This window comes from Thunnus albacares, chromosome 23 (assembly GCF_914725855.1).
Source record: "Thunnus albacares chromosome 23, fThuAlb1.1, whole genome shotgun sequence".
NCBI lineage: Eukaryota > Metazoa > Chordata > Actinopteri > Scombriformes > Scombridae > Thunnus > Thunnus albacares.
The window spans coordinates 17,413,806-17,425,702 of NC_058128.1; the positions used below are offsets into that span (position 1 = coordinate 17,413,806).

Consider the following 11,897-nt stretch of genomic DNA (forward strand, 5'->3'; position numbering starts at 1 on the left):
AAAAGCCACAAGCTCCATGAAATATTTTTAAATTTCGTAAATCTCCATTAAATGCTAATGTTTCCATTGCATCCTTAACTGCATGTCGACCAGGAAGCACTAAAGACCGAGCGATCTGCCTACAGATAGTGAAACGCCATCCTGCGTATCTGTTGCTGGCTTGATACTATGAAATTCCACTTTTACACTATCATGTGTTTCTGATTTGATTTTAAATGATGCGTTTCTTCTGATTACAATGCAAGAAATCATTTAGTTTGATGATTTTAAATCAAAAGCTGGAAAGTAATTCCTGCTCAGCAGTTCCTGCGTCAGCCATATATAAAGGCGGGGTCTCCATGCAGACATCTTGACAGCCAGCGCTCGGGGCCGGCTTAATGGAGTTAGTGCTTCTGTGAAGACACGAGGGAGATAACTATCTCATGCTACTCACATTTTGTGGCACACATAACTTGCCAAACATTGAAAGGCGATCAGAGTGGCTTTAAAGTTTATGCTTATAGAAAAAGGTGGTCAAAAGTCAAAAGTGCAGCAGCCTAAATCTGCATGTAGACATTTGCTTTATTAAATCATTAACCCACTTTCATTTAGTTAATACCCCAACAAGTGCCTGACATGTATTGATCTTAGATGGATCTTAGTATAACAAGAGAAGATTACAGATACAGTCTAAAATTAAATCTCATCAAACTAAATTACAGTCTAAACAGAAGCATGTGATCCGAGAGACACATGCTGTCCATACTCATTACAAGAGCCATCTCCGACGATTTCTGAGCATCGTTAATCCTCCCTGACAGAATAGGTGCTATGGCCTGACACTCTTCTGCCAAGGAAAACACAGTCAATGCTCGTCGGGTGTCTACCTACCTGTCTGCCTGCCTGCCTGCCAGCCTAAGCTCAGACATGTTTATTTCACCTGAACAAACCTCAATGGAGGAAATCAATGAGAGCTGACAGCTGAGCAGAAAAGTTTTTACTGTGTCATTTTGGCTTTACAGCACTTGTCCATTTTTGTATATGAGCCGTTTCTCCAGCGAGATAAAGAAGAAGAAGAGAAGAATGATATATACATCTATATATATATATGTATATATAGATGAAAAGAATGTATGCGTACATGCACTACTAAATGAGAGCTAGAAAGAAGCGGCAGTGATGGAATGAAGCTATTCCTCAATGAAAGAGAGCTGCTCTGCAACTGGAAGAGCACTCGTTACTGTCCCCATCTGCTTCACAAGTACAGAATGTGACCTCTGACCCCTCGACAGCTCAAGCTTGGATATGTTAAAGGGGCCATATTATGCACATGTCCAGGTCTATATTTATATCATGGGGCTCTACTGGAGTATCTTTGCATGATTTACATTTCAAAAAACTCTATTCATCTTATACTGAGCCTTTATTCAGCCCCTCAGTTCAGCCTCTGTCTGAAACAGGCCGTTTTAGCTCCTGTCTCTTTAAGGCTAACCACCCGAAGAGCCCACTCTGCTCTGATTGGTTAGCTTCCTGAAGCTGCGTCATGGTTGACTTCTGGCTGATCGGGAGGCTTCATCAACAAACTATGAAACAAACTATAGTAGTAAGATATTAGAGCCAAAATCCGATCCAAAACATGAGAGTGGACAATGCAAACAACACATGGAAAACCTTAGCAACAACCTTAGCAACCTAGCACAACCATAAAAAAACGTTGCAATTGAAGCATTCAGAGCATGTTGAAGCCCTGGCTTTTACTTGCAGGTAGAATTTCTATATACATTAACCTCAAGTTTTGGAACTTTGAACATGTTAAGCATAAATATCCGACATTATATATATATAACAGAAATTCACAAAAAGCATAATATGGTCCCTTAAGTTGAGAGTTGTCATGAAAAAAACGTGACAGGGCCAGTATTATCTCAAACTGCAGGGCACCAGCAACAAAAACCTTTATTCACACACACTAGAGATTTGTATGTGTGAAAAACCAAAGTCCTTGAATTCAAAACTTTCACTTTAGCCACTGTTTGTGCCAAAAGCAAAAAGTGAGAGTATCTGAACATGCAACACCAGGCTGAGGCAGAATGAGAAAGTCCAGCTTTTGTGAATGTATTATCTAGTGAAACATTCATGATGTGCTGTGAAGCTTTTGGGGACCAAGGTGAAAAGTGGCACATTGCATCCAAACTTCACCACAAAGTCAAAAACAGGATAGACAGAAGAAAGCCAGTTGACATCATACTAATAATACAAAGTCAACACACCAGCTTCGGCAAAAACCAAAACCAGAAAACCACACCAAAAACTACAACAGCCTCTTCTATAGTCCAGACCAGACCAGAGCCAAAGAGGCCATGTTACCTCTGTACATCTGATGTAAGCACATAGAGTCACTCCAGCAGACTGTACTAGAAGCAGAGCAGGGACTAAGAGACACTGAGAGAAAAAAAGACCACCAGTGGGGACTAGGCTAGAGGTCAGAGGTTACCTCTTTCTGATTGAGCTCCAGCCAGGCAGTATAGAGCGGGAGCCGCAGAGCCCCACTGGAGTCCACCAGACTCCCCCCGTCCTGGGAGAGAGATACCGTGAGAGAGAGACACACACACACACACACCGCGTTAGACCTGCAGCCCACAACCAAGCCAAGAAAGTCTCATCACAGACTCATGTTTTCGCTTCATTTGCCTTCAGAAAATGTTCTAAAACTAAATGTACAACCTGCTCTAATTAAACACGTAAAATGTATTTATTTACAGTATGTCCTTAAGTGTACATAAGGGTGCTTTGTGTGTTATTTGCAGCCGTTACTTTACAACAAAAGAAGTATTACTTCAAATATTGTTGCCCGCATGTACGGTATGTGTATACAGAAGCATGCATGCTGCAAGTGTCTGAGGCTGAATTTGCTACCAGCCAATTTGCCAACAATAACGACATTCAAAGCACAACATAATTCCTCTGTGGCCACTTCAAAAACACCTCTCCCACCACCTCACACAATAGGCTACAACTCATGCACTGCCGCCTTTGGACAAAGGTGTTTCTGGCAGATTTATATCATGCTGCGAAATGCTATGCTATGTGAGGAGAAGGTGAAATTTACAGCAGGAAAAACAGAGAATATTCACTTTGGCTCAAGCCTGTGAAAGCCCCGAAACCAGCATCCACATGTCAAGAAAGAGTTGTGACACAAAACAAGGGTTTAGGAGCGTGTTTTCATGCAGCAGTATTAGATTATAGTGTGTTACAATAATGTCTGAGTGATTAAAAGCACTGAAGAATCTATGTATTTTGTTCTAATAGCCACCTTTACAATGCACCCCTAATTAGGACTAAATGTGTGTGTGTGTTTGTGTGTGTGTGTGATGATAACCTTAACTGTTTGAGGTCTGGGGAAACTTACGTCAAGAAGAACGAAGGATAACATGGCCTCTTCCTCTCAAAACACACCCTGCTGGGGAATGCACAGACTGGGGCTTCACCTCAAAAGTAACTACTTAACCTTTCTTAAAAGCACTTAGCAGACAAAATACACAAACCCAAATCTGTGTAGAAACACAAATACACACACTTGGTTGAGGGGTACGATGTTCCTGTACCTCATCATAAGCTGAAAAAGTGTGTGTGCGTGTGTCACCAATGACACAGTCCAACACCTAATAAGGTATGCGTCTGTCTGTCCAGTCATTACAGCCACCCAGGAAACCACATGTGGCCCCGACTAGTAGCTATAAAACTACAACACAGAGATGGATGACAACTCAAAACCACTTAGTGGCTCTCAGCAGTGTATTTTAAGTGCGCTTGTACACTCTGGGCATGTGTTTAAGACTGTGTGTTTGTGTGTGTGTGTGTGTGTATTTGTTGCGTATGAGCTTGTCCTGGAAACTCAATAAATCCTGAACCATCAACAAAGAGACAGAGAGAGAAAAGGAGACAGAGAGAAATACAAAGAGGAGGGTGGCAGGTATTTACTGTATACACACTGAGAAAACTGTTCAAAGCAATTCTCCTGATGAAGAACAGTGATAAAAAAACAGAAAAAATGTGGAGTATATTGATTTTCATGAGAGATAAAAGCATTTAATGTTTATAATAAGTGTCAATTTTTTGAACTGGTTTGGTTTTGACTGGATTTTACTGTATATTTACAAAGACTTTATACAGACGGGTCCACTCTGGCTCAGTTGTTAGCTTTTACCTGCTGCTCAATCCACAACAAATGCCATTTAATATTATTTAGATATTATATAATGACTCCTTTTTAACATTTTACCAACAATTGTTCAGCCTATGTGATACTAGCGCTATGTGAACTTTCAGGGACTTCTAGTCATGTGTAAAGTTCAGTGTAAGATATGTATTTCCGCATTATACTCTTCTTTTTGGTTATGTTCAAAAAGAACGCTCTACGTCAAAATGATCCAGGGACAAAGCACGTCAGAGTATGAAAGTGAAACCTCGGCATCTTAGTTTCAAAGTCAGTGACATCAGGTCTATGTCAGTCCTGCAGAAGTGGAATGCAAAAATATACACACACAGTATATTTAAAGTACTTAGTACTATGCTGTGAAGTAATTTGCACATATGTTCTGATGATTAAAGCCCTGCCATGTAAACAGCACCAGAGTGAGATCGAGGCAAGAACAGCAGAAGCAGAAAGACTGAACTTTTGGTACTCGTCGGTGATAAGAGCCAGCTAAGCCTGTCTGGGAATGCTGCCTACACACCCTTGCTGTAAATATCACAGCGCACATTAGCCAGTGTAACACTATTAACGTGTGTAACATCACGCCTGCATGCAGCGCAAAGTGACATTACAAAAATACTGCAAACACACAGGCATGTCACTTCTCAGTCATGCTCTGCTTCGCTGAAGTTGAAACCATGTGGATGGATCACATGGAAGTTAATTAGTGTTTATTCATAGCTGTGGGTTACAGTTAATTGGCGTTTCACTCATAAGCATTTTTCCATACTTTATTCTTGTTAAAAGTTAGCTGGTGAAACGTGGGCGCAAATATGATTAAGATTCCTGCAGATTCCTTCTTGTTTATCATTTTCATGCTTTCCATGTGAAATCACACTGACTGATAATATCTAGAAAATTCTGCCTTGAACTGCAGGCTTACTGGAATGGATCATATGGGTGGTAGTCACATTTTCCGTCACCACCCTGAACAAAACTAAATTAAAGTCACTCATTCAGTCACTCATTCAGCTATAAGTCCACAAGGAAAAGTAATTAAAACATATATGATGGACAGATGGCTGGCATGATGGATTAGCACTCACAGAGACCATCAAATCACTGAAAATGAAAAGATTTAGAGCTGCACCAGAGACAGTATAATCACTGTATGCGGGTCAGGATTACAGTGTATGCTAAATATTGAAAATGAGGTATTAGTACACTTATTTGGAGTTTCACAGTGTCTACTTACTAGCTTTTTCCTGAGCTTTAGTCTCATCAGTGGATGGAGTTTGTTGTTTGTTTGAAGGCTCAAGAATAAGATAATAAGTGAGAACTGAATTGATTTTTTTTTTTTGGAAAACTACTATTTCCAAAGTTAAGACTGAACTTTCACTTTAATTTATAGGCTTTCTTCTAAGGCATACCTCCCTTATGTAATAATCAATTTTGAAATTGATCTATAATGTAAGATTATGGTTACAGTTATGGTAAAATTAGGTAACTCAAGCATTCCTGGTCTATTCAGCACCTATTTTATCTTGATGTAATCCACACAGGTGGTCTGGCAGATATAATCATGATACAACTTACATCCTGCCTGGTGTCCAGCTAAATAACATCATTTCCTGCAACAAGTGACATCATTTCCTGTAGTGACTAAACATCAAAACCTAAGACAAAACCTCCTGCTGACCCAAGAATACCCGTTTACTTGCTCTATGTGTGTTTGTGTGTTTCCTGTTTAGATCTGCCTTGCTCACGTAGTCAACTGTCCTTGAGACTTGGAATTTCAAAAATGTCTTTATCCTGCCACCTCTTTTGTGCAACATTTCTAATAGCAGTATGGACACACACATACACACTCGCAGTAGCTCTCTATTTGTCTGCCCCCCACAGATGCAAACACACACACGCACACAGTTCTCCAACTGACCCAGATCATTGCAACAATGGCAAGTCCATGTCTGCTGCCATGCCAACCCTCCCCCCGACCTCTGACCTGTGTTTTTTAGCAGGGGCACCCTGGTTCTTCTGAGGAGAGCAGCAGTGGATTTAAAAAGGGGGCACCCACACACCCCTGCACAGTCTCAACTGCCTCATCTTCTGACCCAGTAAATCACCTTCTGTGCGTGTGTGTATTGCGTGACTGTGCCGTTAGGACCGTTAAATGTGATTGGGAACAACAACTCTCGACTGGGTTACACCAGCTTTTAGTAAATCTATTTGTAAGTTTGTGTGTTAAGCTTTTTCCTAATTTCTTAGTGCCTACTAGTTAACAAGTGATTTATAAAATAAACAATGAAATTAACCTTATTTAATAGAATAAATTAGGTTGCACCATTAAAACTTAGGAAATGACTTAGCCAGTAAAAACTAGTGCCCTCATAACAAAGTGGGAAATATCCCATTATGCTAACGACACTATTCAGTCATTTAGGCTAACGTTATTTGCATTTGTATGTGATTTTAGGTATATTTTCTTTGTTTTTGTTAAATGCAATTGAAAATCTTCTTGTTTACATCATTATTAAAGAGAATTTTGATCAAGTCAAATATGTTGACCATGTTCCATATCATCTCTTTTACTCTTCAGTCTAAACGGACACATGTATATTAGCAAGCTAATGTTAGTTTTGTTAGTTAATACAGTTAGCTATACAATGGTTCCACATGGTGGTTACTGGGTGTAAATTTTAAGTAACAACTAGTCTCGACATAAGAAGTAGTTTTTGTGGTGCAACCTGTTTTCATTTAGAGATTGGTAAATCTTCATTTAGTAAACACTTTCTTTATAACTTAGCTACATATTAACTTACAAGGAGCTGGTGCATCCTTTGATCTCTAAACAATATATCAATCACCAGTAGCCATCTTGACCAAAATCTCTCCATTTATGGTAGCTAAAACCCTTAAAAGCTCCCACAAAGATAACATATGGACAGAGTAAGAATGTTATTTATGTGTGTGTGTTTGCATGACATGAATCTGGATTACATCATATCTTGAGAATTGGGCTCAGATCTTCTCTCGACTCCTCAAGCTATGCAAGCAATGCTAGGTACAGACAAGTGTGCGTGTGTGTGTGTGTGTGAATCTAAGAGTGAGTACTCCTTCATGCACGTTAAAAACGAGTGTGCCTTCATTCACATCCATACATTCACATGTCAACATGTCTAATCTATTGTGAGAACATTACTTCTTTCTGCCATATACATTTCCTCTAATCCCTCCGGCAACTGATCTAGGATTAAATTACCATCAGTCAGTCTGACTTCTGATCATTCAACACATGAAGAAAAGCTGACCCTGTGTCAGTGCTACAGTCAGCTTCGGGCTAATTTAACGGAATGTGTCACCAGCTCTACAAATCATTGGTCTGTATTAAGACTGACACTGGTGGAACGCACCCACCCCCTGCACTACACGCTAATCATACTGGTGTAATACTGGTGTATGTGCATGGGAATGTGTCTGAGTGCATTTTGTATGATGTATCTTGTTGTCCAGTTGGTAATTTTTGAACCTCAGGTTGTTGAATCAGCTACGACAGTATCTATGGGTGTGTTTGTGCATACTTGTGTCTACATGTCACAGCAGCAAAAAAGAAGCCTATAGGATCAGTAACGCTAAATAAAAAAAGAAAAGTAAATGCCTCAGAACAGAAAAGTAGAACGGAAATCTGTTAGGACATGGAAATTAATCTCCTGTTTCCATGGCGACATCTCTACAAATACTTGACAACCTCATAGACAAACAAAACAAAGCATGTCTTCAGTGCCAACAGATTGTACCCTGCAAATAATACCTGTGGTAGTCAGGGGCCTCGCAGCAACATTAACAAAGCACTACAAGGTTTATGCCATTGTCTCTGGCATCATTATCCCACAAGAGGGGGACATGCAGCCTAAATACACCTCAAACAATAGGTACATATGTGACCCTGTGGCTAACACGGAACACTATGGTAGCCTGATTCATCACATGTGATGAATGCATCCCTGTCAAGGCCACCAAGTAAGCTATGAGCTCTAAAGGCAGAAGGCACAAGCAAGAGGCGAACAACCTGTGAAATGTGAGAGGGTTTACATTGTAGGCTAGTGTTAGGGCCAAGAAACACGGTACTCTCTTTAACAAGTTATGAAACACAGGTGGCTGCTGAAATATGATGCTAGATGCCTTGGATCCAGCACCTGATGCTACAGCATTCAGCTTCAGATACATGGCAGCAAAGCTAGACATAAATGAGGGGAGACAAGTGAAAGAAAGTGGATAAAAACAGGGATCGATGTCTCTTGTGAGAGCACTGCGTACCAGTTAGCATATTAGCTTTGAAAGGCTATGAGCTAGCACATGGTGTCTCACATATCCACAAGGCTTGAATTGATTGGTTTTATTTAGGGGAACAAGGCTAATTAACTGGTATATCAACTTTATCGGGACAAATTTACCGAAATCTAACACAAAATGATTACCGTTGATCTCAATGCAGGTAAGAATGACAGTAACTGTCCTAGCAATGCCAGGATAATTCAGATGTCACATATAATATTGCCATTTTCATTACTGTAGACCACTGACTAGCACGTTTTACAATTCATTCAGGCAGTAAATCCCACATGGAGCTGACAGACCTACAATTTTAAGCTCCATTTAATTATATGATTATACACAACCAGATAACCAACTAAAGCATGTACACGTTCAGACGGCCAGTGTTATCTTATTTCCTGTCTTGTTTAATGTCATCAGAACAATGCCTGTAGGCTCTGGAAGTTTGCTGGAAAATAACACCAGCAATTGACTGCAATGTAAGCCCTTCTAATATAATATTACAACTGAAGTGGATATATGAGCTTGGTTTTGAAATAATTGCTGTCTCTTTTCTGAGATTGGACTCAGTAAAGAGGCAAGAAAACCGTCGTGGGAACGTCTCGAAAACTAATTTAAACACTATGATTAAGGTTAGATTCATTACCATCATGAAAGTAACCTTTGGGTCCATATATAGACAATTAGCCTGTCCACAAGAAAGGGGTTGGACAACATCCAACTCCTAAACTCAGAGACAAAAATGAACTTTTCTGATAAACTGATGAACTTTTGACCACTGAAGCTGAAGCCAGACTGCTTTGCCTCTTTCAGAAAAAGTATACCATTAGTCAGTGCTGACGCCAAAAGCAGAGGAGTGAACCTGTGTCAGAGTTAACGTCACTACCAAAACCTGCACTGTGAAGATAATCCCCCAAATCAGCAGTCAAGGTTGAGTGCTTTGGTAGCCTCAAAGAAAATCACTTTTCGTACATTTCACTCCCACAGTATAAATCCTGAACTTGCTAACCCTCAACACTGGCTGTGTGTTGAAAAAGACAACTCAAAAAAGTTTAATGCAGGAGGACAGCAGCGGCCGGTTGGTTGATTAAGTTCCTTACCTTGTTGTAGTAATGGAGCTGGACAGAGTGCCACTGGCCGTCACTGACCCCGCCTGGGAGGAAGGGAGACACGGTGGTCTTCGTCTCACCTGGATGACAAGGGAAGAAGAGAAGAAAGAAGAGGAGGGATGTGAGGTCGGACATCGGGATGGTAGGAAGAGGCAAAGGAATAAAAAGAGGAAGGATGAAGCAGTAGAAGAGAGGAAGTGAAGAGGGGAAGGAGAAGACAAAGCAGGGGAAAAGATGAGGTCGATGGAGGTGAATGGACAGTGAGAGAAAAGAGGAAGAGAGAAAAGAAGAAAGTGATTTATGAGCATAATGTGATTTAAATGGTTAAGTACAGCTGCTGTTTACGTTTGCGGCATAGTTTCAAATGCCAATTGTTAAGGCAATAACATCTTGACATTATTGATTTAGAGACAGACTATGTAACTTTTTCTGAACAGCGGCCATTGTTGTGAGTGGAAGCAGGAAACAACGAACATGTTTCCCAGTGAGGTACTAATGTTTATTTATGGTTTTCAACCATTGAAATGTTTAGCTGTGACATTAAATATGGTGTAAAATGTAGGTAGGGCAAGTTCTTTAACAACTGAATGAGAGGAGGAATACTTACAGGACCTTTTACTCCACACACACACACACACACACACACACACATCATGATCATAAATCAACTGTTGGGAAAGCCCGCGTTAGCCTGCAGTATCATTGGCTCTCAGTGAGAAGACTGTGGAGCACAATGGCACCAGATTTACTGAGGGTTTACTCTGTTTGTCAAAGGCAGGAGCAGCCTAGGCAAGAATCCACTGCTCCGCTAATCAGCAAACAGCAACATTGACAAGAAATGTGTGTTAATTTGTATGCGAGTGTGTGTGTGAGAGTTAATAAGTGATGTGTGTTTTTAAGCTGTGTGCACATTAGAGACAGAAAGAGGGCGTAAGTAGGTGATTGTGTGTTTTAATTCACCTGTGTATTTACAATATGTGCCTGCATAAAAGAAGACAAGCGGTGAAAGAGAAACAGCACAAACAAATCAAAGACTTTCTTCCCGCTCCTCTCATTAACCATGAGTCATAATTGTGAGTATTTAATTTGATGATTCACGCACTCAACATTCAGTCATATTTCAGGTTTGAAGTAGGGCACAAGAACTTGGCTTTGCTCCCAAACGGGCTTCACCCAGCATAATCATATTGAACTGGATTCCTCCCTGCATGGTACCATGGGAAAGTAGACTGACTCTGGAAACAGCAGTCACCAGTCCAATTGTTATGTGTTTGATCTGTGATCCAACAGTTAACAGTTTTAACAATGACTGTGGGTGTGTGCTGTACGTGTGTGAGTGTGTGCATATCTAGCTAGAACTGCCCCGAGTCGTACCTCATTTTGTCAGTCGAATCATTGAATTTCTGGCGCTAACTTCTGGTTTAGCCCTCCGCTAACCTGAATAGGGTTAAAATAATTCAATCGTGTGGCTCTTCTAGACTTTCCAAACGTTATTGGACCGAAAGGATCAAATTCTGATGGAAGTCTGTGAAACGAGTCATTTCGCGGGGGTTGTGAGGCTCAAAAAAATGTATCTGCTGATTTACAGATGTCTCTTTCACAATGTAAGTCTATGGGAAAATGCCTTTTTTTGCCGGTATGCGTCACGTGACAGACACGGAAGTCGCAATTACACAGTTTGGCCACTATGTCAAATTGACTTCAAAGCCAGGCCCTGTTCCTAGGGGCTTGGGCAGCTCTCTTTCTGAGGAAGCAGCTGCTTTCGAAGTGTCAAACACACCCATACTTCTTACCTTCACACACACACACAATAGTGCAAACTGTGGTACATTTGGATACATGCATGCACTAACAAAAACACACCCTTGTCAAAAGAGTTGATAAAACTATTTAGCAGGCTCTTTGTGAAAGTCACTTTAGATAAAGAGCACTTTCACACTAGTGTTAATCTACTTAAAATGGAGCTGATATTGACATGAATTACTTTAGTGGTCACCACACAAACACTGGTATTTACGCAAACAAAGCATGACGCCTCACCTCCAGAAAAGGTGAGTTGAATCTGCTCGTCTATGATCTCCAGAGCGATGAAGTCGTGTTTCTCGTTGAATCTGCCATTGTAGAGAAGCAGAGCGTTCCTTTCTCTGGTAGCAAACCTGCAGAAAAAGAAAGGCTTTTAAAAGTTTGTTAAAGATTAGTATTTTGTGTTTTGATGGTTGGAATAAGTGGAGGTGATGTGACAAATGTCCTAGGACCCAGGACAGTTAATTTTAAGGAAC

The 11,897-nt window shown here is 40.5% G+C and overlaps 1 protein-coding gene across 4 annotated transcripts in view; it reads right to left on the reverse strand.

Moving 5' to 3' along the window:
• Positions 1-11,897, reverse strand: part of celsr1a (cadherin EGF LAG seven-pass G-type receptor 1a) — a 94,918-nt gene that overhangs the window by 37,352 nt on the left and 45,669 nt on the right. For all 4 annotated transcript variants that reach the window (XM_044342720.1, XM_044342723.1, XM_044342719.1 and 1 more), the window contains exons 5-6: positions 11,659-11,774; positions 9,610-9,698 (exon numbers count right to left, since the gene is read on the reverse strand). In XM_044342720.1, the coding sequence (XP_044198655.1) occupies positions 9,610-9,698; positions 11,659-11,774 (205 nt within the window). The remainder of the gene's footprint in view (positions 1-9,609; positions 9,699-11,658; positions 11,775-11,897) is intronic.